This window comes from Melopsittacus undulatus, chromosome 4 (genome assembly GCF_012275295.1).
Source record: "Melopsittacus undulatus isolate bMelUnd1 chromosome 4, bMelUnd1.mat.Z, whole genome shotgun sequence".
NCBI lineage: Eukaryota > Metazoa > Chordata > Aves > Psittaciformes > Psittaculidae > Melopsittacus > Melopsittacus undulatus.
The window spans coordinates 35,757,570-35,784,208 of NC_047530.1; the positions used below are offsets into that span (position 1 = coordinate 35,757,570).

Sequence of the window (26,639 nt, forward strand, 5' to 3'; positions counted from 1 at the left end):
CTCACAGGAACCAATTATGTGCTACACTTACTAATCCCAGTAAGGCATTAATATTTTGCAATCAATCCACTACATAAACACAAACAACTAAAAACAAACACTCCAAATCAGCATTGAAGTGATGCTTTTGAACAACCTGTACACCTGAAAAAGCCTGCAGTCTGCTGACAGGTCTGTCACACTGTGCACTTCAATATCACATTTGCCTACAATGTCATAGAAAACAGAAAGGTTTTACTGTACACTCACACCAGCCCTGCTTGCACCACATGAAACCATTACCTGCTACACCATCTAGATCCTGATACTCTTCATGGCTGCAGCATTCAAATCAGTTTGACTTACAGACAGTACCAAGAGCCCCCAACAGCAACACCAACCAGAGGCCAGCAGCACTCACAGTCTGACAGCAAAATCTCACTGGCAGTAGCAACACCTGCATGGAGGTCTAGGTTGCATTACCAATAAGCTGCGGTGTCTGGGGACAGAGGCGTCGAGTGCTATTAACACTGTGTAGCTGCTTCCTTTTAAGAGTCCTGCTGCTCCCACTGAGCAGGAAAAGCAAGAATGAGCAGGCCTGGAGCTCTCCAGAGCAAGGGAACTGCTGCAAGTGGCTGCTATGAGAGGCCAGCAGACATTGAGAAAAAGACATGAAGCTGAATAGGTGAACTCAGATCAAACTTAGTAATTTCCTTCCCCTGCCCCATTTTTTATTTCTCACCCAGTGTGAAGAATTCACTGACATCCCTAAGCGTAAGTACCATCCTTCTCCTTCATTACATGGTACTGTTTCTGAAAAGGTTGTCCATTGCAACAGGTAGCAGTGTGGGCTCCTTCCTGGGAGCCAAAACATATCCCAGAGGGTGATTTCAGAAAGGGCATCAAGGGAATCCTGAACTTGAGATTATCTAGGGAGATTCCTGAGAAACAGCACTAATAAAGTCCTGAATGAAGCAGGAAGCTTTCATTTCCATCCATGATTTCTTTCCTGCTATAAGTGTACCCTGGTTTCCTAAGAAAGATGACCTCTACTCCATTCTCTGTTGAATAAATGACACCTACCTACAAGCTAGGAAAGTAGGGAGAGATACAAATTTCAGGAACTCTCAGTCAACTAAGCAACCAGGTATGAAAATTAAAAGGGACTGTTCAAAGATTATGGAGGAACCCAGAACAGGTTGCAGGAATCTCAGCTCCCCAGGACCCTCCTAGAAGAAATGTCACAGAAGAATCCAATCCCCTCCACCAGTGGGCCTGATGTCAGTGTGGGGAGATGCCATTCTCAGCCCAGGAGAAACCAACACAGAGCCCTCAAAGATGCTTTCACCATGCAGCTTGATAAGCAGTGGGGAGGGAAGACTGGGAGGGGTACGGAGGAAATGGGGAAGGAGCTAATTTCCTTCTCCCAAGGAGAAGTATGCCATCCTCCAGTGCCCGGCAGAGGAATGGCTGCACAGGTTGTAGCAGTATTAGGGACCCTCAATCAGATTATAAGGACAGAAAGGACTTAAGTGCATTAAAAAAAGATAAGAGAGATGCAGAAAGATTTACCCTCCATCCCTCCTTCCTTCACTGAGCAGACAGAGGTCTGTTTGCCCAAGGACTTCAGCCTGTTAATTTTGAACAAGTGTTTGTCCTCCTCTTGTTCCCCATCCTGTGCGACACTCCTTGAGGCAAATGTTTTCAATCAGCATTTGCAGAGCCACTGCCCTACCCTGTCATCATTGCTCAGCTGCAGAGCCAGTGAACAGGATGACCCCTATGTAGCGCATCCCAGTGCTAGTTGCTGAGTCCAGCAACCTGTAGGTGCTATAGCAAACAAAAGCATTTCAGTCTGAGTCCCTGAGTGTAACACTCCAGACATACACATCATGGCAGAATCCCTGCCCCAAAGATCTGACAGCCTAAAGGGTCATACCTAGATGGAAGGGAAGGGCATGCACAAAATGAGGACTTGGTACTGAGCTGTGGTATTCAGGTGGCTTGTTAATACCTGCTGTTCTACTTTGATTTCCTCAGTGGTTGATTTTAAGATAGGCAATCTGGTTACAATGGGGATGTGAAGGGACACTAAAGGATATTAAAATGGAGTAGGTGAGCTTAGAGAAACAGCATGAAGGAAAGCACTAAGCAGAGAAGAAACTAAGAGGGATGTAAACTAAGATATGAATGGAAGTGAGAGAGTGGAAGGAGAAGGGAAATGAGAGAGAGGGCTGGAGCAAGGCTGAGTGGTACATACACCGTAACCCAAAGGGTAGATTTCACACCAAACGTGCAGTCTCCTGAGCTTTAACTGCAAGGTGCTGTGGCCACTTACAAGATGCAGCTGGTCCATACTGAAGACTCTTACATATGATTTGGTGCCATGGCTTCACAAGACAGCGGCAAGAGGAGGCAGTTGCCTGCCAGATCCTGGACATAACCATTTCTCACATAGATCACGACTTGCCACTTCCCAAGAGAGAAGGCACCCATCCTACAAAATTGTCACCATAATCATTCCTGGACCTCCTTTCTTGACAGTATCAGCAAAGAGGGGCTGCTAGAACAGTAAAGAAAGGAGTGCTTACATACACAACGTGACATGCAACAGTACAGGGCAAAGTTTGAGAAGTATCATCCCTAGATGACCTACCTTTCTAGGAGCTGCTTCTTCACCAAATGGCTATTTGTGCTGGAAACATCCCTCTCCTCTTGCTCCCGTGTTGCATGTTGCTGATGTTCATTGAATTTTGTTACCTTTTGATTGACCCTGCATAAGAGTCCTGGCACCCATCTGACCTAGGTTCTGCCCCAGTATCTGCCACAGGGACTGAGTCTCGACTCACTGGCAGCCCACTCTCAGCTCCCAGCCTGCCTGAGCCCTCTCTGATCTAGCAGGGAGTTGGGCAGAGCCAGGACTTGTGCAGGATTTCTCGGCTCACCGTCCTGCCTGGGGTAGAGATGTCAGTTTTCTAAGCGTCCTGTGGGTGCCACTCGTGTTCCAAATGCTCTTGCAGCGAGGTCTGTGCCAGCACCAAGCCTCTGCAGTGGAAGAGCTGATCTGCTGATCTGTTCAAGCTCCCTGCATTTCTCGGACATGCCCCTCAGAGGGACGTCTGCCGACAACTTTGGGATCAGATGTCCCCTTGCTGACTTGATAACATCAGGCTTTCGGGTTTTTTTCTTAATGGAAGTAAAATAATTCCAGCTTTTTTTAAAAGCTGGACCGAGGCCGAGTCTGTCGGAAGTAAAAATAGCCGAGTATGCAGAGGCAACAGCACATAGTCAGGTTTAGTTTCTGTTTTATTTTCTGGGGACTAAAAATACTCTTAAAAGCTCTGTGAAGCTAAGCCCTGGCCAGTGGGAAATGCAGTCTAGGCCCAATATCAGCTGTCACGTCAAATTACTGGCCTCACTTCACTTTCCATCGAGTCCTATCACATGGCCATGAATTGATAGGAACAGAAAGATCTATCTTGCCAAAAGAGCTAGTGGAGGAGCCAAGGTACAGGGTTTGCATGGTATAGCATGTGTCTAGATCAAGGAGGACACAACTGAAAGGAACATAGGGCAAGTGCTGGCCAGAGAGCAATGCCCCTGGGGCTGCTTCTGCTGAACTTTCCCATATACTAGCCAGGTCCTGTGGCCACTGCCCATCTGACCCTTGAGCTGCAGTTTCTGTATCAGTGCAGCCTGCTTGTTCTCCCAGGGTCTGAGTTGGGGTGGTGCTCTGTAACTAACAGAGATGCTCCTATCCCCAGGAGCTGCTATCTAAAGTACACGGATTGGCACTGCACAAGGAAGCTGGTTGCAGTAGGCTGAAAGCAAAGAAGAAAGAAAGGGAGAAGGGTTATGCCCAAGGTGTCTCCTACAGAATTTCTGTCTATTTGCTCTGAACTTCACGAGAGACAACAGGGTGTGGTGATGGGATGAGTGAGCCAGAAGGAGGCCTATCTAGGAAACAGAGAGCAGTGATGACCATAAAAGTTAGGCTTGCCAAGATGGGGAAAGAAACAGACTATAGGGAAAAGCATGTCTGAGAGTTAAGAGGCTGCAACCTGACTAGGCTCTTCCATTACTCTGAGATTCCAGCATGGGAAGGGAAAAATAACTCTTTATACCATTAGGCTCTCACATTGCTGCAAAAAGAGGTCAGCCCCTGCAAAGTCTCCTGATAGATGACTGGTGTAATTACCCAACACATTTGAAACATAGAAAACCAACTTGAGGGTCACAGCATGGCCATTAGAACACAGCAACAGGCATGATGCAGGTCAGCTATCTTGGGAATGACGCTTGCAATGGAAGGGTGGAGAACTAGCCTGGGAAGGGAGGCAGTGGAGTTGAAAAAATTCCATCTCCTGTGTTACAAGGGCCTACAGAGAGATTATATTAGTTAAAGCAGGATGTTGCAGCATCCTCCACCTTTGATATTTTGAGGGATATGCTGTTGGGTAGGAATGCTTCTTTACTGTCTATCTGGTTTAAGAGTCCCTGGACTAAGAGGGACAGGTTAGCCCTGTGAAGTCTGATATACCTAGTACCAGAGACCCACTAACTTTCCAAGAGGTAGTGTTCAGGGCCAAGTCCCCAAAGAGGTGTTTACTGCCTAAAGGGACCTACAGCCCTGAGTGTGATTTAACTCCGTGTACTTTAGACTTTGATAGCTCCCTTCTGTGCATCTAGGCTCCCCTGATAGGCAACAGAGAGAAGCTGGCACCTCCACATTCATCTCACAGGTCAGACAGCTCAGGAGTCATGATGGATACTTCTCTTCATTGGCTACCAAGAGAACCCCTGAAGGGTCGAACTAATGCTTTCTCTAGCTTAGTTTTCTGTCTCAGTCTATTTAGGTAGAGCATATGAGCCTTTTGGAACTGGTAAAGGAGCTTAAGGATGGACCAAGAAACAAATTTTTAGGTAAGCAACACAATGGAGAGGGCCTCACCACTGCAGGGAGAGAGGCCCACTTTTGATGGAGATCCACAGAGGTGAGGGAATTAGAACCACCAATGCAGCATGCTGCTGCCTTGGCCAGCCTCTTAGAGCAACCTTGCAGTGTCACCTCAGCAGCAGCTTTTCCAACAGTAAGAACTACTGTCCACTTTTTAATTAATTCTTAAATTTAGAACAGCTGTGCCAGTCAATTCTAAGTAACGACTCTCTCAGGATACCCTGCAGCCCAAGGGCTGGCACAGTCTTCAAAAGTGAGTCAGGAAAAGGGGTTCAGTCACACCCCACTCTTGCTCACCTCAGGGGATCATAGAATCATAAAATGGTTTAGGTTGGAAGGGACCTTAAAGATCATCTAGTTCCAACCCCACTACCATGGGCAGGGACAACTTCCACTAAACCAGGTTGCCAAAATCCCCATCCAGCCTGGCCTTACAATGTTGTCGGAACTGCCTAAAAGCTTGTAACACAATGGCTGGGATTTAAACATCCCTGGATGGTTGCAGCTTTTATGAGCTTCCTCTTTTCTGTACACATTATAAGAGCACTAAGCATAATTCCTGGTGACAAAATGAACAAAGTGTTTACCATAAACCTGTGTGGAGGTGATGCCTTTCTCAACAGATTCACATCAATGGAGTCTGGACTTCATATTTGACAGAATGGGGATTTAGTTAGGTATGGCAAGAACCTAAACAGATCATAGAATCATAGAATAGTTAGGGTTGGAAAGGACCTCAAGATCATCTAGTTCCAACCCACCTGCCATGGGCAGGGACACATCATACTAAACCATATCACCCAAGGCTTCATCCAACCTGACCTTGAACACCGCAAGGGATGGAGCTTTCAAAACCTCCCTGGGCAACCCATTCCAGTACCTCACCACCCTAACAGTAAAGAATTTCTTCCTTATATCCAATCTAAACCTCTGCTGTTTAAGTTTCAACCCATTATCCCTTGTCCTGTCACTACAGTCCCTCACCAGTATCCCTGTAGACCCCCTTCAGATACTGGAAGGCTGCTATGAGGTCTCCACGCAGCCTTCTCTTCTCCAGGCTGAACAGCCCCAACTTTCTCAGCCTGTCTTCGTATGGGAGGTGCTCCAGTCCCCTGATCATCCTCGTGGCCCTCCTCTGGACTTGTTCCAACAGCTCCATGTCCTTTTTGTGCTGAGGGCACCAGAACTGCACGCAACACTCCAAGTGAGGTCTCACGAGAGCAGAGTAGAGGGGCAGGATCACCTCCTTTGACCTGCTGGTCACGCTCCTTTTGATGCAGCCCAGGATACGGTTGGCTTTCTGGCCTGCAAGTGCACACTGAAGCCAGCTCATGTTCATTTTCTCATCAGCCAACACCCCCAAGTCCTTCTCCGCAGGGCTGCTCTGAATCTCTTCTCTGCCCAACCTGTAGCTGTGCCTGGGATTGCTCCAACCCAGGTGTAGGATCTTGCACTTAGCATGGTTAAACTTCATGAGGTTGGCATCAGCCCACAAGCGTGTCAAGGTCCCTCTGGATGGCATTCCTTCCCTCCAGCGGATCAACAGAACCACACAGCTCGGTGTCATCGGCAAACTTGCTGAGGGTGCACCCAATCCCACTGTCCATGTCACTGACAAAGATGTTAAACAAGACCGGTCCAAACACCGATACCTGAAGGACACCACTCGTTACTGATCTCCAGCCAGACATTGAACCATTGACCACAACTCTGTGTGCGACCATCCATCCAGTTAAAGGATTGGGAGGAACCAAACTAAATGGATTTATAATCCACTGGATATGGGAGAAGATGTGAGGAGGGTCCTGGATGCACCAGTCTTATGGCCAGAAGAAAGATACCAGGAGCCAGTAGCCCAGTGTGTACTTTGTGGACTGTCCATCCACTGGAAGCCTCCTCTTTGGAGAATTACCATCACCCTGCCAAAGGCAGCAATGCTCAGTGTTGTGCCACCACAGAGCCCAGCCCCCAGCCACATTGCAAATGCTCAGTTCATGCCTTGGAAAATAGTTACATGTGGATGATACAGACATCAAGATGCCACTCACTGCACTTGGAGATCCTGTTTCAAAGGACAGGGGGTTGCCTGTCTCTTTTTAAACACAGGGGTATTTTAGAGAAAGAAAAATAATTTTTCTTTCTCTTCTTTCATTTGGATGCCTCCAATAGTGATATTTCTGGCACCGGCTGGAGGCAGAATACTCTATAAATACAAAGCCATTAAATCACATGCAGCAGCAACCTGATCAGGGCTGCCTTTTAATTTCCTGACATGAGCTGGCCACTAACCCAATTACCCAGAATCCCCGGAGGAGCCCTCATCCTTCCCAGGAAGCACAAAGCAAAAACCTGAGCATATTGTAGGGATGTCAGCTGAGCTTTCACTGAAATCAAATATCTTTTTGAGAACACATGGTCTGGAAGCAGGGATGGGGGCAGGAGGGAAAGGGGAGAGGTTGCTGGAAATACTTTGCTCAATTGAGAGATTCTTTCACTTGAAAACAGAAATTAAACACCATCCATTTGATTACGTTGCCAAAAAGGAGCTCAGCTGTTGATTCAGATATCTGGATTTTAGTGAAGGATAAAGACAGAGTTACTAAGTGGAAGTAATTTGGGATTGCCAGTGCTTGGAATCCCTTGTTTAGATACTAGATAACCACACCCAATTTATAACATCACAGAGACAGGCCTGCCGAGGGTGAGAGATTTGTTAAATTGGGAAACATCTGCACCATCAGCCCCTGGCTACAGCTGGTAAGGGAAAAAGGAGAGTTAGGAGTTATACCTAGCAGAGTTAGGAGAAAACATTAGGAAAGTATCACTGGCTGCAGTATTTCCTACTCAGGCAGGGTCTTGAACAAGAGGAGCATGGATTTAAGAGACAGCCATTTCTGTAGTCTGGAGATTACAGGCTCGCCACCTTTAAAGTGGGGATCATCTCCAATATTCACACAGATGCAGACCCTTAAGCAGCACAGAAGTTGTCAGCTTGCTGCAAGTTCCTTCTAGGGAAGGTATTCCCAAAGACACCAGAGCCAGGGTGGCTCTCTGCAGTCCTCAGTCCCTGTGATGTTTGGGGGGGAGGAGGCAGACCTTATGAGTGAGCTGGGCCTGGGAAGGAAAAGTGGGAGGAAGGTGGTTTTATTTTTGTTTTTATTTCTCAATATCCTCCTCTCCTATTAACTGGCAATAAAATAAATTTTTGAAATGTGCCCATGACGGTAATTCCTGAGTGATCTCCCTGACTTTATCTCAACCCACGAACTTCTTCATAGTATTTTCTCCCCTGTCCTGCTGAGAAAGGGGTCTGAGAGTGCAACTTTGTGTGGCACTTGGCCAGACAAGGTCAACCCACCAGTGACACACAAAGAAGGACTGACACCACTGTCCTCTTTATGGTGCAGTTCTGCAAGGTGACACACAGGACTGTGTGTCAGAGAGGCAGCAGAGGTGTGGAGGGCAAGGCTGTGAGGTCATGTTTAACCAGCCAATGCCCAAAATCAAACCTCTGAGCCCATTTACAGAAGCCATGTGTCACCTGAAATTACATCTACCTCTAGACGACAAACAAATTGCTGTAGAACTGAAAGGCCATGGGTGGCTAGAGCGTGAATGGCAAGGCTATATTCTCTCCAAAACTGACAAGGTATATTGAGGTTTTAAAAGAGACCTGCCAAACCACTGAAATTTCTCTATCCATCATTCTTGAGAGCCAGAGAGATCTAGATCTACTTTGTAGAGCCTAGAGCTAAAGAGCTACATTTTGGTCATTGGGAGCACAAGACAAAGAGTGCTGGGAGTAGAGGGGCTATGGGGTGGTCATAAACAGGGATGTATGTCCAGCTCTGCACAATGTCTCTCCTCTACAAGTTGCAGGGCATGTTTTCCTTCACTGGTCATCAACACTGGCCAGGCATGCATGTAGATATCATCTTCTTCATTTGGGGTCAGCAGTACCACAGGGTGCTCAGGTTTCCCTAATTTTTGCAGAAAAGGGGCCATGCACTTTTATTGGATGAAGTTGAAGAAGCCTCATCTCCCACTGTCTGCAGGCTGGTGCTACAGCAAAGCCAAGAGCAGCACAGCACAGGTTTTCTAGGAATGGTGCTTCTCCACAGGGCATTGGGACTGGAGTCTGCTGGAATCCTGGACTCCAGATTCAGCAGCTTCCTATCTGAGCCTGTTAGTGAGGGGCTAATTAATGCTCTCTGGGGGCACACTCAAGATGGAAGGGGAAAGTGAGACACAGGCAGCCAGACAGGCCACCACTTCAGATATCTGAGCCAGTTGGGCTCCGTGGGCAGAGCTTTTTGCCTGCCACTTTCCCCAGTGAGTCTGGCCAGCTCTGCAGCATCACGCCAGGAGAACCTGAGACAGCAAAGCTCTGATGTCCGTGCAGTTCCCTTGTTGCAATGCATTGATCAGAGCTCTCTTAAAGAAAGTGGCCTGGATATCTGAGACACCTATTGATTGCTCCACTGGCTCTCTTCCTGCCCTGATCTTCATTCACTCAGCGTTGCCTGAATAACCTGCACTTTTGTGTTAGGGGCAGTCTCCCCAGATCTTGAAGGGCTACATTCAAAGTGGCAGTCCCTACAGGGAGGAGAGAAGATGTCTGGTGACCCCTCATATGTACTCCCAGGGGGAGGGCCTATGTCTCTTTGGCAGCATCAACTGAGCATTTAAAGTGTAAGGCAAAAGCTTGAAGTTACGTTTTCCTGATTCTGCCATCTCTGAATAGTGGTGTCTTGTGCCTGAAGAACAGGCTTATGCCATATGCCCAGTAGGCGGGAGATAGTATGAGCATCATATATGATAACAATGACCAGGAAAACCTTTCCTCCCTTAATGAGAAGAAATCATTAAGCCCTTAATTAGGTACTAATGGAATATTGTACTCTTCTTCAGAGGAAGGACAGTTTCTTTACCCAGAAATGTCCCCACTAAGTTACCAGCCCAGTGCAAATGACAAGAAGAAGAAACCTGTCAAGAGAAGTAGTTTCTAGATCTTGGCTTTAATCACAAGACTGTTCTTCTCCAAACCCCTGGTAATCAAGGAGGAGAAAGACCCTGGTTTAGCAACCTTCTGCCACAGATGAAGCCAAGGAAAAGAGAGGTACAATGCAGAAAAGCAGAAAAGGGAACTACTGAAAGGGAAAAAAAAATAATCCTAGCTCAAGTATCAAGACACATCTTTTCCTAACGAGTGCTTGGGGGACTCCAGAACATGCTCTCTGGGGAAACCGAGACATCAGAGATTTAAAAAACAAAATTAAACTACCAGAACTGTACAGCTGGGAACATTCTTGCCCTGGCAAAGAAAAGGGATGGATGAGCTTAATAGGATGACTGATCAGAGATGGAAAAGACCAACGAACCTTTTCTAATCCAAAATCCCTTGTCAATTCCGCATTTTTGAGGAAGTCAAACAATTATGGACTTATTCTTTCCAGAAATTCCTGGGTCTGTGAAGACTAAAGACCATAAACCCATTTCCCCCTCCCCTTTTGATTTTGCTTTTAAAGATGTGTACTGATTGAATTAGTACTTTGTGCTTCCACCAGACTTCACATAAAGTTAACTAATCAGTCTTCGCAATCCTTTTGCAAAGCAAAGCAGTATGACCCTTATTTTCCATCTTGGGAAACAGAGCAATAAAAAAAGCACAAAGGAAAAAAGATGCCCGCCCCACATTACTTGCCCACTGTGTTAGGACGTGGGAGTACTATTTGTAGATTGCTAGTGGAGTCTCCTCTGCTGCTCCTGATATTGTCATGTGTTCCTGCATCCCATTACTGTCAATAAATCTTTATACTATATTCCACAGCTCTAAATATTATGGGCATGTATTACAGACACACTAATATCAATAGCAAACCATCCTTCCCCAGTGGCTTTAATGATGCCAAATCAATCCCTATATGAATAACTAAATATACCTCAGCACAAAAGCAGTTGTAGAGTCAAATTTCAGGTTGCTATGTATAGTATCCCATGAGGTTCAGGAGTTCAGGCACAGCATGGTGTGAGTGAACCTACATTGCTTTCCAGCCTGATTCTGGTCTGGAAGGAGTTAACTGTTTTCACATAACTTGGAGGCTAAGTCACAGAATGCTTCACAGGAACCTGCTCTGGACTGTGCCAAACTCCCAAACTGGAAGCAGAGGATGCTGTGGCCACACAGTCAAACATGCCAGTGAAGGCTTCTGTGGCTCTGCTCCCCCAGCTGTCAGCTCTCAGAAGCTCAAATGCTTGGATGCAGGGCAGCACAGACACAGGCAGCCAGCAAACCTGGACCCATGCTGCTGCTCTGCAGTGTGACTGGAGCCACTTAAAAGCTCAGGCTTTTAAGGTTGGTTTATGGGATTAGTATGAGCAGGCTAGAGTACATTACCAAACTGCTCCCACTAATGCCAGTGTCACTAGTGTGGACTGGCATGTGGGTAAGGGGATATATCCCCTCCACGAACTACCACATGTAGGGAAACAGGTTTCCAGTGTCCAGGTCTCCAGGTCCAAAAGTAGGTGCCTCCCTTCCAGCAGTGGATCAAGATCCTCTGAGTCTGCAACCTCTACACCTCAGGGAGGGCCAGACTACACAAGCCTGCACCTCCTCTGCTTGGTAACTGGAGTGCTCTAGCAGGAAGATATTTACCCACAGAAACTGCACATCCACCAAAGAACAGAACAGGGTTTAACATCTAATCTACATTCTTAACAACACTGGCTGCCATCAACTTACCTCTCAAGAAACGAGAGCACCCTAGTGCAAAGCAATACACATTCAAGTGACACTGTACAATTTATCACCAGCTGCTATGAAGGTATGACCTGGAAGCAAGCTGCATGCTGGCATCTTGGCTCCAGCATACAGGACTTGTGCAGATCACAGCCAGCTGTTGTTCCTTGCGGTTAAACTGAGGGGACTGCGCTCTGCCAGGTATAGCAATGCAGAGAGTTACATGCAATGCTTCTCCTTCCTTCCCCTTGCTACCTCTCTCAAAGGGACCCAAGGGAAACAAAGCTTTAAAGTCAATCCATAAGAATATGTTTAATTGCCACTGAATTCCCTGTGGTTCACCTTGAATGGACAAGTATTGGGGAGGGCAGTGGGGGGAGGAAAAGCAGCACAAGAGAGAAGCTGAACACTGCTTGGAGAGCAGAGAGCATTGAGCAGATCAACAGGCTGAGCACAGGGCAGGCTGGGTGTGCAGGGCAGGGGATCCACAGCTCTCAGACAAACCTGTGCCCATCTTCAAATAGTCTCCCAAATGGGAATATGGGCAGATTTTTGTTGCACACTGTGCCATAGCTCTGCATTAACTCCATCCTTTACAAAGCCCAGCGAAGCCAGTTGTGATCACACAAAGGGTAAAATGACTTCAGCACTGCAAAATGAACTGGGGAGAAAGAAGTGAAACACCTTCCAGCCTGGGGTTCCTTCGGGAAAGTCTGTCACCACCAGTTTCCAGTTATTTTTCAAATTTGCGGGTATTAGAAGTAATATCCTATCATGAGGGTGCTGACTAGAATCCTTCTTCTCCCTGGACTGCCCTCTTGGTCCCCAGCACATCCTGAATATTTTACAAAGCCCCTAAAAACACACCTTTGGAAAGCCAGAGAGGGCAAGCATGCAGTTAGCCTAAGAGATCCTGCAAGACCTGAAGTCTCAGGTGCTATTGGGACAGAGAACAATTCTCAATCTGACTCTGTCTTACCTTCTTTTAGCATCCCCACTTTGAGGCATTTCATGAAGCGACAGGCCTGACAGGACTTGCGCCTCCGTTTCGTGATCTCACATTCGTTCGTGGCCGGGCAGCTGTATTCAATATTCCCTGTAATCAAACACAGAGATGGTCACCCAAGAACCGTGCTATCCCGAGTGATCCAGGGACAAGCTGCAATGGCCCAGATATTCCCACCAGCATCGGTCTGTATATGCTGTATGTTTGCTCACTCATTTGCACACACACATACTCTGAGACCACAGCTGGCTGATGGTGGCTCTTAGAGAGCCCAGCACTATGTAGAATACATTTCAGGAAAAAACAATACTGCTCTAAGTATTGGGAGAAACCTGTCCATCCAAGGGGCCGACTGCAATGCTGGGCTTTCAGGTGCAATGTCCCCTCCAGGTATGTCATCATCCCTTGTTCTGCATCTTTTATAACCTGGCCTGCTCCCTGAAGTCCAAGGCTTAGAGTGGGAACAGCTCAGATATTAGCAGCATTTCCTTTGTGGCCAGTCTTGCTCCATGTCTGTAGAATGGATGTTACCTGCCCTTTCTTGCCTTGGGGAGGAGGGAGCAGGGAGCTCAGGGATGACACTTTGTCCTTTGCTTCCTCCTGCCTGCTGGCATACTACGGGTAGCAGGGAAGCAGTAGGTCTGGATTGAGAAGATGGATAACATGCCCTGTAAAATGAACAGTTTCTCTAGGCAAATCTTTCCAGTTTTACTTTATTAGTCCTTGTGCATCTGTGTCTCATCCCTCTGAAAAGAGCATCAGCATTTCTTTCCTCATTCCTTTCCACTTATGATCACAACATTGCCTTTGAGACAAAACAGGGGAAGCAGCATCACAAATTTATTTCTGGTCACATAATATTTTATCGTAAGCCAAGAAAGTAACTGAAACACAGACACAAGGGTCTGATATGAGGATATAAGTGCTGGATCACAGTGTGAGGTAGCAATTATTTAGTCCTAGAAGACAACAAATGTAAATGACTGTTTACATCCTGCCATTCATTTTGGAGGTGATGTTTCTGAAGAGGAGGGCTATTCAATGTTTTCTGTGGACCACGACTGGAATTCTAAGCTTGCCAGTGATGCATTGACAATGACAATACATTTAAGGCAGTCTAATTACTGGGTAAATCAGGCAGCTCAGAAAAGGATTTCTAAGTTCTACAGTCTGTTCAGAAGAATGAAAAAGCTGGTTTGGAGGTTTAGAACAAGAAACTGAGATTCAAGAGTTCAATCAGAGCTGTAGGGAGAAATGTAGGTAAGAGCCAGGAGAACACACAGTATGGAATTACAAAAGTTCCATCCCTGGCAGTGTTTAATGCCAGGTTGGATGGAGTCTTGAGCCACATGGGTTTAGTGAGAGGTGTCCCTGCCATGGCAGGGAGGTTGGAACTAGATGATCTTAGGGTCCTTTCCAACCCTAACTATTCTATGATTCTGTGACTTTGTATATCATCAGATTAGAAGCAGAGCTTAAAGTAGTACTGAGACAGGACATGATTTTTGTTCCTACTTCTGGAATGGATTTCTATGTTCTTGCACAAGACCCTTCCATCCTCTAAAGACCAACAATCTGATACATACCAATCTCTGGGGGTGGTGATTAGACTCTGGGGCTAACTAAGCAGTTGGAAAGTCCATTGGGAATCTGAGTCAAAAGACAAGAGCACAGATTCAAAAGGAAGAAAGTACTCACTATGCTTGGCCCATGCTGTGTGAAATCCCAGGAGCACACAACCCCAAAGGTGATCCACCTGCTAGTTATAAACCTTCTACCTCTTGTCCTTGTTTTGTCATAAGACTTGCAACTTGCCCCTAAAGCTTCAGCCCAGCCACCCCATTCTTCACCATTGATCATCTTCCAAAATGCAGTTTGTCTGAAGGAGCAGAGAGAGTGTGCTGCACAAACTGCTTCCATTCAGACTGTATTTCGTCATTGGGCAGCACCTGAATTTCAATAACTAGCAATGTATCAACGTTCTCAGAGAGCTAGAAATTGAGATTCAGGCTTAATCTCAAGGTAATAAACAAACTCCTGCTTTAGACACACAGCTCCAGCACATTACAAGACTGATGAGTACAGAGGCCCTTACGTCATGATCAAACACTTGCTGTGCCCCACACAGGAAGGAACAGAGCAGGAACAAACCTGGGAGAACACTACAACACAGTCTCAATTTGGGAGATTTTGACTTAGATTCAACGCTTACGTTTCTCACCAAAACCAGGACCAGACTTCTGGAAAGATGTAAGACTTCATGTTTCATGGTCTCATGGCCAAAAATTTGCCCTCTAACAAACACTACATCAAGAGCAACGATCTCTTACAGCAGTGGAAGGCAGTGACAGCCCCCATCTGGCAGCTCAGGGTCTAGCTACCCTGCATCAAGCAGATCTCCCACTTTCCCCATGCCTCTAGTTCATGGACTCCTTGACAAGTGAAGTACTGGAAATGGTTTACAAAACCTACATCACAACTGAATGTCCTAGTGTCAGAGTAGGTGTAGGTACTGGTTACCATACCTTCCTGTATTTGAAGGGGGCCTATAGGGTTGCTGGTGAGGGACTATTCATTAGGGACTGTAGTGATAGGACAAGGGGTAACGGGTTGAAACTTAAGCAGCAGAGGTTTAGATTGGATATAAAGAAGAAATTCTTTACTGTGAGGGTGGTGAGGTGCCGGAATGGGTTGCCCAGGGAGGCTGTGAATGCTCCATCCCTGGCAGTGTTCAAGGTCAGGTTGGATGAAGCCTTGGGTGATATGGTTTAGTGTGAGGTGTCCCTTCCCACAGCAGGGGGATTGGAACTAGATGATCTTAAGGTCCTTTCCAACCCTAACTATTCTGTGATTCTATGATTCTATACTGTTTGTACAGCTCAAAAAAGCAGTTCTCAAAGGCACTTCTGCACTGGGATCATGACTGTTAAAGGAGCAGAGCCAGAGGAGAGTGGACAGTGGGCAAAATACCCTTCCTGAGTGGAAAAGCAGTGGCCACCACGTTGTGCAGCATCCATGTGGTTTTCTGGTAAGCACAGCTGAAAAAATATACCCATTCACCATGCTTATTGCCTTCACACTGAACATATGCCCCTTCCACACACTATGCCCAGTCTAAAGGAAGAAAGCACCAGTAGCTGTGTCTTACAGCTCTCTTTACAGGTGCAAATACTAGAGGTGGTACCTGCTGTACCCTCTTCATACAAAACAACGCTTCCAAAGTAAATGAAGTTTTATATTAGGCCCCATAACATGCTCTGCATTTCATGGATTGAGAGCTACAGCTGGGGGCAGTATCTGCCATTACTGCAGGAACCAGGGACATCACCAGAGAAGGCACAATCAGCATTACCCAAGCAGAACTCATCCAAGAAAAAACGTCATCTCCAAACTTTAACAAAGTTCTCTGACTTTTTTGTGTGTGTGTGTTTGTCTCAATTTCTTTTATGGGTCCTGGGGCTGGCTGCCAGCAGAGTGAGCTGCTCACAGCTCCCTGTAATTTCTGTAAGTGCCCTGTGATAAAGTGATGAGATTAACTCATCGAAATTCCAGTAGCCTCCCAGTGGCTGGCGGTCACACCACCAGCCCAGCTGCCAGTGCAGGGTGCTCCAAGACAGCTTCCTCTTCACTGCAGCAGCTTGGGCTGCTGCAAGACCCCGCAGAAAAGCATCAACACACAAAGGTGCACATGGATAAGTCTGTATGCAAGTATAAAATCCACGTCAAGCCTCTGTGTGTCATGAACCATAGATTATGTGACCCAGAAGGGCAGAGAATTGGATGATCTAATAGACAAGGCCTTAGTTTGAAGTGTTGCTTATTAGAAGAGATTTCCTCAGCTTAGTCAATATTTATATTTGATGTGAAAATCTGCTAGGACCTCACTGATTCCACAGAACAAGTTTTACGAAAAAGATGGCTTCAATAAGTCAAGTGGTAGGTGACCAAATCAGAGTTTGGATTTGTTCCAAGCCTTCATATGTAGCCTTGTTGAGCAAATCACTCCCTCTCTGTGTCCTAGTTTGCTCATCTGCAAAACAAAAGAAGCATCAAACCTACCTTCTGGGGAGACTAAGTCTTGATTCATTAGTGTTTAGCTGTACTTTAAACTCTTTAGATGAAAGATGCTAAGGAACAGCCAAGATCTATTAAGGTAACAGGTCATATTTTTACCCTATTTTCTGTTTGACCATTAAACAATTTGGAACATATTTTCCACTGCACATATAGTAAGAGCACCTGAAAGCTGCATCCCAGAGCCTTGTCATCAAAAGATCCCATAGCCACATAGCCTCTCTGGAAAGGAGAAGATGCCTCCTTGAGCTTGGGGAGGCAGTAAAGTCCCACCCAGCTTCTGCCTAAGTTATGGACAGGACTTCTCTGAGAAGTTGAGCTCAGAATTAATAAAGCACTGAGAGTACAAGCTGCTCCCTGCTTATTGATTCTACCTTTCTACAAGGAAACACAGGGAAGATTATAAACAAGTAGCCAATCAAGTTTTTAAAGCTAAAGCATTTTCAGCTTCTGTTTTCTGAAGAAAATTAATCTCTCTTGTTTTTCTGGTTTATTCTTCATTGCTTTGACCATTCTTTCCCTCTACTCTTCTTTTCTTGCTTAGTCTCTCTTGCTTTGCACTGATGCACACAGAATTTTCATCCCTTCCTTTGGGTGACTCAAACAGAGGGCCAGATGACTGCATGCAGCTTTTCCTGAATTTCAGGGGAAAATCCAGACTCAGATATATCTGCTATTAAGTTCCAAATTCCATTCATTCAAATCATATCTTTCACCCCAGTGATATGACACAGCATGCTGTGGTTGCAACAAGTGGCATGGTGCCATTCTCTGCTGGCTCCCCCCAAGCCAGAGGGTTGAGAGCAGGAATTCCCAGGAAAATCCATCTCACAGGCACCTCAGCTCATGCATTTGTTTCCTTTTACTCCAATTTTGTAACTATTATTACACTGCCTTCACAGCTTTGGAGAGCTTTGTTTGGAATTTGATTGGTTGGTTTGTTTTACAATAATTGCTTGCAATATTCAATAGTCTTAGGAAGATCCCACCAGGCAGTCAGTGTAATACCTCTATGGAACAGCTCTTCTGCTTGACTTGGACAGCCTACAGGAGAAAGCAACCTTACTTTTAATAAGCCGCTAGCTGTGATGACACTGTCATTTCAGTACCCACAAGCTTTTGTCCTGAATCCTTTCTATCTCTGTTTCTGAAGGTAAACAGATCATTTGGGTGCCTCAGTGAAAAGGGACCTGAAAACTGTAAAAAGGCCCTTGGTGAGTGCAGTGTCAGATCAGCAGTTCCTCTGCCCTCAGCAGCACCAGTCTGACCTCCTGTACCAGAATAGGGAACACTGACAATATGCATGGAGTGGATTCTCTATTTCCTTACACTTAAACTTCCACTTTAACTGAGGCATCAGAGTCTGAGCCCTGGAGTGAGAGGTACTTTGTGAAAATCAGAGGAAAATCTCTCCGATGATCTGCATGAGGTAAGGAGGGGGAGTAGGGGTGGTATTTTTTAAGTTACAATTTTCAAAGAAATGGATTCAAACACTGAACCTGTAAATCTGTATTTAGGCACTTAAATAAGTGACCTGATTTTCAGTAGGGCTGTCCTATGCTTCCAGGTGCCTGAGTATATACACACATCAGCACAGGCTCCTATTTTTGGAAAGGAGAAAAACAACAATCAACTGCCCCCAGTAACTCCCCCCCCAAAAAAAACAACCAACAACAAACCAAACAACCCCAAATCCAACTAACTACCACTAAACACAATCAAACAAAAAATCCCAACAAAAGCCAAAACCAAACCCCTCCCCACCCTAGTACGCATGTTTATCACTTGCAGGAATATGAGACTTTGGAAAAGCAGGTGAGATAAGCCCCAGTACTTTTTTTTAAATTAACCAAAATTTTAGTGTGTGCAGCTTATATAGTAAGTAAAAAAGAAATGTGAGGAGCAAGACTTCAGGGCCCTTGACACTATGAGAGGAAAAGGGGGTAGCTATAGGTGTAACACCAGCACTGTTTTCCTCTTCAGAGTGGCACACCTAGCTTGAGCTCCACAAAAGCAGACTTAGACATTTCGGACAACCTCAATGAAATCTGCCTCCAGCTTGCAAGAGGATGAAGGAGATGGGTCCTGAGGTTCTCTATCTACTGGCCGCAAGTTTGCCTGTGGGGTTTCTGACACAGAAATGCTTTACCAAAGTTCCACAGAAAACATCCCTCTGTATGGAGCTCTCTGTACAGATGCACTGAGGCAAAAAGAAACACAAAACTAACAGAGTTGAGCTGCACTGGAGATGGTTTTCTGAATCCATATGCTAGAGCTGTGAATAGTAAGCAGCATTCAGGCACTACACCAAGTGAATGCTGTGCTGTGCCTGGTTAAGCTTCAAAAGTTTTCTGAAAGCTCAGAACATCTCCTGGACCTTTTGTTGTGAACTTCCACCTGAAAAGTAGCAGGCACATTTCTGAGAAGGACGAAAGGACAGGACGGTGCCTGCCTACCATGGCTGCTAGGGATACAAACCTTCCCTTCTGTATTTCACAGGCCTTTGCTGATCCTGTGGATGGTAATCCTCTTCTGCTCAGGAAAATGCTCAAATTCTCTCAACTGCTCCTCCCTTCCCAGGAACCTCTCTAACCACCGTAATAATTACCAGGAAGTCCTAGAAGACACCAGGTTTTGTTACAAGCCTGTTATAAATCCCTACAAGTCTTCTGAGCCGTATTGTCCATATTTGAAGCCCCTTACTGATGTAATGGCACACCAGCACAGCAGTTGTGTTGCTGTACTCATTGAGTTTGAAGCTTTCAAGATTCAAGCAGGGAATTCACAGATGCAGGTGTTTCATCTGATACACATCCTGCCTATTCAGAACACAATGGTAAATATGTCTCTTCTTTCTGACTCTCCAATCACCAGTTCCCTCCAGTATCGCTCCCTGCAAATCCTGTTACATTATGGATTAAGTTCCAAGAACAAAGAAAGATCAGGGAGAGAAATCTTAATTCAGAATTATTTTGCTGAGCTTCAAGCTTTTATTTTATATTAATGGGTCATTTTAGAAATAGCTTTAATTTTCACCATTTGAACATGAAAAATAGGTGAAGGGTAGTCATGAATATGTTGAATAATAAAGAACTCTTATGGTTACATAGAACTGTTATTAGTTAATATTCAGAATAGGCAAAACCAGTTGTAACAACTAATGAACTAAAGATAACAGCAATATGTTTGATTGATATATAATGCTTTGTATACTGAACAAACTAGTAAAAGCAGGAATAGAGTTAGATTAGAATTTGTATTCAGTAAGAAATCCAGCATTTGCCTTGGTCCTAAATTTGGATAAATGGATTAGTTATGATTTCCATGGGATAGAATTCAGAAAGCTTTAACTCAGAACAATCCAAAGTATGTTAACTTTCATGTAACAGACCCATTCCATTCAGCTAATATGAAATTATTGGTTTCAAATCATAGCATGGTTTGGCTTGGAAGGGATCTTAAAGATCATCTGGTTCCAACCACTTTGCCAAGGGCAGGGACAACTTCCACTACACCAGGTTGCTCAAAGTCCCATGCAACCTGACCTTAGGCACTTCCAGGGATGGGCCATCCACAACTTCTCTGGGCAACCTGATCCAGTGTTGCACCACATACACAGTAAAGATTTTTTTTCCTAATATCTAATCTAAATCTAGAATTTTTCAGTTTAAAGCCATTCCCCCTTTCCTCGTCTCTACATGCACTTGTAAAAAGTCTCTCTCTGGATTTCTTATAGGCCCCCTTTAGGTGCTCAAGGCTGGTCTAAGGTCTCCAGACCCACCCTTCTCCAGGCTGAGCAAGCTTGTCTTCATAGGAGAGGTGGTCCAGGCTCTCTTAAGCACTAAAAGCAGCACACTTCAACATGCTCAAAACTCAGATTCTCTCCTACCTTAGCTGGATTGCACCTTTGAAAACATTCCCACTAAGTCAGATGATGCCCATGGCACGTATTTTTATGGGGGACAATGCAGACTGCCACTAGAATATAATGGGACCCAGAACACAGTTCCCACAAAGCAATGCGATGATACAGGAAGAGGATTCAATTTGTGTCAGACAGCCTAGCTTCTTATCAGGTCAGAATTTCTGACTCCCACTCAAAGCAAGTGAAGTTCAGCCCTGGGGTTCAAAATAACATGTTCAGAGAGAAAGGCCTGCAGCCCAATGGCATGTGCTATCATCTCATCCCAAGTTTTCCCCTTTCCATCTCAAGCATTGCCAGTGCTGCAAAGTGGAAATGGCACACAAGTTTCCAGGTCTTGATCCTTCCCTTGGGCTATGTAACATAACATGAGAGAGGTCACAAGTATGACCTCCCCAAAACCTACGGGACAGTTTAAGATGTGCTGTGTGATCCTAGCTTACTTCAGCAAAACCAAACATTCCAATTCAGCTTGAAGTTAATCAACAGTTTGAATTTTCCTCACTTATTTTTTATTCCAAAAATCTTTTTTTTTTTTGGGGGGGGGAATGTGACACAGTACAAATTCTGCTTTCCTTTGGAAAAATGTTGCAGATGAAAAACTCCCACACAGCAACAGAAGTGACCTCAGAGATAACCAGCCATGCCCATGGTGGCTTTCAACCTATCTCCTCCCTCATCACTTGTAAGGCACCAGCTCTCATGCTGTCCAGGACAGCCTGGCCTCACCTGGCTAAGGGGGAAAGTGAGTGACAGAGCTGTCAGGCTCAAAAAAGATCTGCAGCTTGGATGTCCATTCTTCCCACTGCTGTAGCAGCAGCAGGAGCAGAGAGGCTACTGCAGAATACTCCTGCTTCAAGAGATGGTTTTACCTGAGTGAATGTAGCTAAGAGAACAACAGGCAGACTGGGACACTTGTAGTAGGGGAGGAGGGTACTTGACAAGGAGATTTAGTGTGAAGATCTGCGTCGTGATCAGCATTAGCTAGATATGGCTGTGGTAGTGTAATCATCCAGGACAGATTTAGACCCATTTTCTTGCAGCATACACACCTGTTACTTAATAAAGTTACCAAATGTAGGGCCAGCAGATTAAGTATTCTTATAATAGTCATTGGTTTTCCATCTTTCTTAGGCACAGAGAAGTGAAGTGGCTGGTCAAAGACCACAAAAGCCTGATGAATTTACCTTCTGCATCTCCTGAGCACCTGGGAAATCCTGGGGTCGTAGCTCCATCCCTGTGCTCAAACCATTAAATCAACACCATTCCCAGGCACCAGAATCACATCAAGTCTTTTGATACTAGCAGGGGATACAATCATGTAACATACACAACTACATGCTTTCTGCACACCCTACATCAATAGTAGTCAGCCTGGATGAAGATTTTCCTACTTCTTCAGTTAGATACTTAACACATGTACTGAATATAATACAGTTGCAGGATGAACACCTTATGGAAATGCTTCTGCCACTCTCTCTTTTATGTGATCCTTAAATCCTTTTTCCCTGCATAGCCCGGGCTGTGCTTGGATATCACATGCACTGCAGCAGAACCCTGGGAATGGTGCATTTTCTTGAATCAACCAAACTCTGCAGCCCTGTTTGCTGCCTGCCCCACTGGGCTCAGCCTTCAGCTCCATCACTGAAATTTCTTAGCCTTGGGCACTGCACACTCATCTCTCCCACCCTTGGGAATAAAAGCATTTCTGGTACCTCAGTTGCCAGCCAAAGCTGATGACAAGGTGAGAGAAATCTCCACTTATTCCTTTCCCCCATCTGTTACATGTTAGGAGGCAATCAATTAGGGAACCCCAGGGAGAATATAGCTGTGCTGGGGAGAGGGGGCTGGAGGGAAGTGCTCTCCCTTCTTGGGATCAAGTCAGCTGAGGTATCACCCATGCTCATACATGTTTCAGGCACTGCTGCCCTGCATGATTTTCTTTTGAATTTCTCTGAAAACTCTTCAAAAGTTCCCAGGTCTTTTTTTACCTCTCTAGGTTAGGCCTCTCTTCTGCTCTGCCACAGAGGTGCTTCAGTATTGATCCCATGAGAGGTTAGTTTTTCAGTCTCTTCCTGTATAAGCAGCTCCTAGGGCTTTGCTTCAGAGTACTACTCTGTCTCTCCTTTAGCACCTGAATGTGCCAAAACGAAACACTGGGAATGGGTCCAAGTGGTGGAGGAGGGACAGAGTCAGTGCTGACAGTCAGAAGTGCAAGTAAAAGTACACATTCAACCACAGGAGATTCAGCAATGACACATCACAGAAAACCTGCCAGGGTACAACAGGCCAATGCCCTAGAGATGACCATGCTTTCCACACAGCATAATGAAAGAAGAGTCAGTGGGGCAATACAAAGTGATTATTCCCACAGCTGGGTAACAAGAAGCAGAGACATCTAGAATCTAATTCTGCAGAGACCTGGGATGAACTGCACCCTATACTGCTCTGTCCACTCCAGAGCTGAATATCCCAAGTGACAGTAGTCAGGCCCACTCAATGAACAAAAAATGAATGCTCTCCCTATATGTGCCTTTCTTTCATCTCACTGGAGGCAAGGAAGTGTTGCCATGGTGGATTGACCTCAGCCAACTGCCAAGTACAGACAAAGCTGCTTGCTCACTGGACATATGTGTCCAGTCAACCCATCGTGGCTGGGTAAATTCAATGTGCTTTCCACTGGAAGGTGAAAACTTTTCCCAGTTAAAGCTCGTAGGAAGTAAAGGCTTTGCTCACACAGGGCCTACTTACGTAAGTACACCCAAGCATCTACGGATATTGGACCTTGCCCAGAGGCACTCCTTTTGGCTATACTGTAACTGTGTGTGTGCTCATCTGCAGCACACCTATGCAGTCAGGACAGTCATATGCCTCACATGTGAACTGTACATGTAGGTGCAGCGCACTGCAATTCATCTACACACACATGCACCAAGGTTTTCAAAACCATCTGAGGAATTCCTCATCCTTAGTAAGACTGACAAAAACTGGGTATCTCTATCTCCTCCAGTGTCTAAGTTTTTTATGTTTAAATAAGTTACATCTTAATGAAAAGGACTGTTGTAACTAACGAAGGAGGAACACAGGATTGACTCTCATCCAAGTGCCTGTCCATCCTTGGGGTGAGGTCTATATAGAGTCCACAGCCACACATTAAGACTGGCAGGACAGAGTGAGAAACTGGATGCTGGAGCTTTCACCTCAAGGTTCAGGCATCTATGAAAAGAAGCCATCTCTAGGCAGGAGCATCTACTCTTCAAATGGGTGTCAAAAAAACATCTTTAGAGTGCAAAACATTTCCTTTCCAGGCCTCACTCCACTAGCAGCCACATTATCAGGGTACCAGTACCACCACATCAGACACCCAGATCTGGTAGCCAGCCAGGCTAGGCTAGGCAAAGGTTCCTACCATGACAAAACCTAACTTTAGGTCCAGGTTGATTTGGAAGGACCAGAGCTGAGCAGGTGGAAAGAGGAAGCATACAAAAGGACGGAGGTTCAGGTCCATTACATGCACCCTCTCCTTCCCCTTTTTATATGACATGGAAATACTGCAGTCTCAGCAACGTCTGGGGCTGCCTCCCTTTTTGCTATGAAACAAATGTATCAGTTTCCCTCCCTTCCCACCATACCTTGAATAGTCCTTTTGAAGAAGGCTTTGCATGCCTCACAGGAAGCCACGCCGTAGTGGTACCCAGAAGCAATGTCCCCGCACACCAGGCACAGCCGCTTGGGGATTGCATTGAGCATGTACTCGCACTTGGTGGGCGAGTCCTCCATGATGGCGCTGGCGCAGTCATCGTAACGCTTGCGGCAGGACCCACCTCCAATCCCTGTGCCATTGAACATAGGTGGTGAGTCTAGGCCATTGGGGTGGCCACCCATGGCGATACCGTAGCCACCACTAGCATCGGAGGAGCCACTTGGGCTGTGGTGGCTGATGGCGTCAATGCCAGAAGATGGGCTGGAGGGCTCGGTCTTGATGAAGGACCCACAGCTGGAGGAGAGGTGCCGCTCCTCTGTGGCCATTCTGCCAAGCAGCCTGCAGGGAGAGAGCAAAGGCACTCAGAGACCTCCTGGCCAAACCCAGCTCCAGGTTGGTCAAAAGAGATCTCTCCTTTTCCCACCTCAGTCCAGCTCCAGCTGGCTCAGGCTGTTCAACCCCACCCTGGTTCTTCTCCTTCAGGAGTATCAGTACAACTCAATAAGAACAGCATTCCTATTACCCACAAATTCACAGTAGAATAAAGACAAGGCTATTCACATAGACCATGATTTCAGGCTGTTCAAAGGCTGCAGTGCTGTGAAGGGGCATCACTGCTGATGAGGCACAATCTAACCCTGGGACAGCAGAAAAAAATGAGCCTGTCTGTGGCAGGCCTAGTGAAAAAGATGTTTGTTTAGTTCAGAATGTGCTGCCCTGGCTCTAAGCCAAGCGTTCACAAGCAGACCCTGCAGAAAAGACTTGCTCAGATTGGATTTTCTTTTGTAATACAGAAGTAGTTGATTAATTTTCATGTTGGATTTCCCCTCTCCTCTCCCCCTTCACTATCATCATTAAAAGAGGAGCTTAGAAACTGATGGGAAATCATCTGATCAAAAGTTTCATCCAGCTTAATCTTAAATCTTTATCTTTCTTCTATTTACTAGTATAGGGCTTTTGCATGGAGATGCTTCTCTCAAATTCCCATTTCTTAGAGAGAAGTTTATGCTCTTAAGTATATGGAAAGGACTGCATCTTTACCAAATTTGAGGCTCTTATTTAGAATCACAGAATGGTTAAGGTTGGAAAGGACCTTCAGATCATGTAGTTCCAATCCCTCTGTTAGGGGCAGGGATGCCTCACACTAGACCATGTTGCCCAAGGCAATGCCTTGAACACTGCCAGGGATGGAGCATTTACCACTTCTTTGGGCAACCTGCTCCAGTGGCTCACCACCCTCACAGTAAAGAACTTACTTTAGTTAAAAAATAAAGTTTAATAAATAATAATAATAATAAAAAGTTTACTAAAACTACTTATTTTAGTGACAGTCTTACTCTTTACATAAATGTTCAGTCTTTTTTTAGAACACTGCTACTTTATGACATCTTATGGCAATGAGATCTGGGGATTACTTTTGTGGTGTATAAACGAACAAAAAACCCCACACTTTTATATGCCTATACTGTATTTGCAGCCTTCCAGGCTCCCTGAACATCTCCTGGCACTCGTCAGGAAATGTACTTCTGCCATGTTCTCTTCATTCAGCTCTTTGCTATCTATATAATTGTTCTTCACACAGAAGTTTTTGCAGAGCTCTTATATGCTTCATCATCCACCTCTGAACTTCCTCTTATCTGGCTATTTCTGTTCAGTCCAGAACAGAGTTCAATGAGCCAGCTCCTCAGCAGCATGAAACTGGCACTGCTCCATCACTTCTCCAGCTGAAGGTCTGGACAGTGGTCACACCATCAATTACTTACTGACGTTACCATATTTTCAGTGTTATTTTCAACCTATTATACAACTCCTTATACTGTTTCCTTTCTATTTTTTTGGCTTTAAATTGAAATCTAAATTGTTACCATTTCTTCAACAGAGAATATCAGCAAGTTGCTTATTGCAATCCTCAGATCTTTTCCTGTGTTGCTGCAGTTAATTTAGAATCCATTAAGACATATGAAAAATCAAATTAATGCCTTGTGATGTGCAATGTTTTGCAATAGGCAACAGTGCATTTTATCTACCACTGTGCTGTCCATTCATCCAGCTTTATTAGGATCCTCTGGAGTTTTTCAGTCTTTCTTGATAATTTGATGTCACCTGCAGTCTCACTGTTCATCCACATCCCAGATCATTAACACATGGATCAAACACCACAACACTGATCTTTGTGGGTGATTCATGTTAACCTTTATCATGCTGAAAATTGACTTCTCTTTCTTTTCTGGGTAGGGTAGGTCTACCTGTCCTTTT

At 45.4% G+C, this 26,639-nt stretch overlaps 1 protein-coding gene across 4 annotated transcripts in view; it reads right to left on the reverse strand.

The window, feature by feature from the left end:
• ESRRB (estrogen related receptor beta) overlaps window positions 1-26,639 on the reverse strand; it is a 140,032-nt gene that overhangs the window by 18,991 nt on the left and 94,402 nt on the right. For all 4 annotated transcript variants that reach the window (XM_034062354.1, XM_034062353.1, XM_034062352.1 and 1 more), the window contains exons 2-3: window positions 24,313-24,722; window positions 12,658-12,774 (exon numbers count right to left, since the gene is read on the reverse strand). In XM_034062354.1, the coding sequence (XP_033918245.1) occupies window positions 12,658-12,774; window positions 24,313-24,709 (514 nt within the window). In that variant the 5' untranslated portion in view covers window positions 24,710-24,722. The remainder of the gene's footprint in view (window positions 1-12,657; window positions 12,775-24,312; window positions 24,723-26,639) is intronic.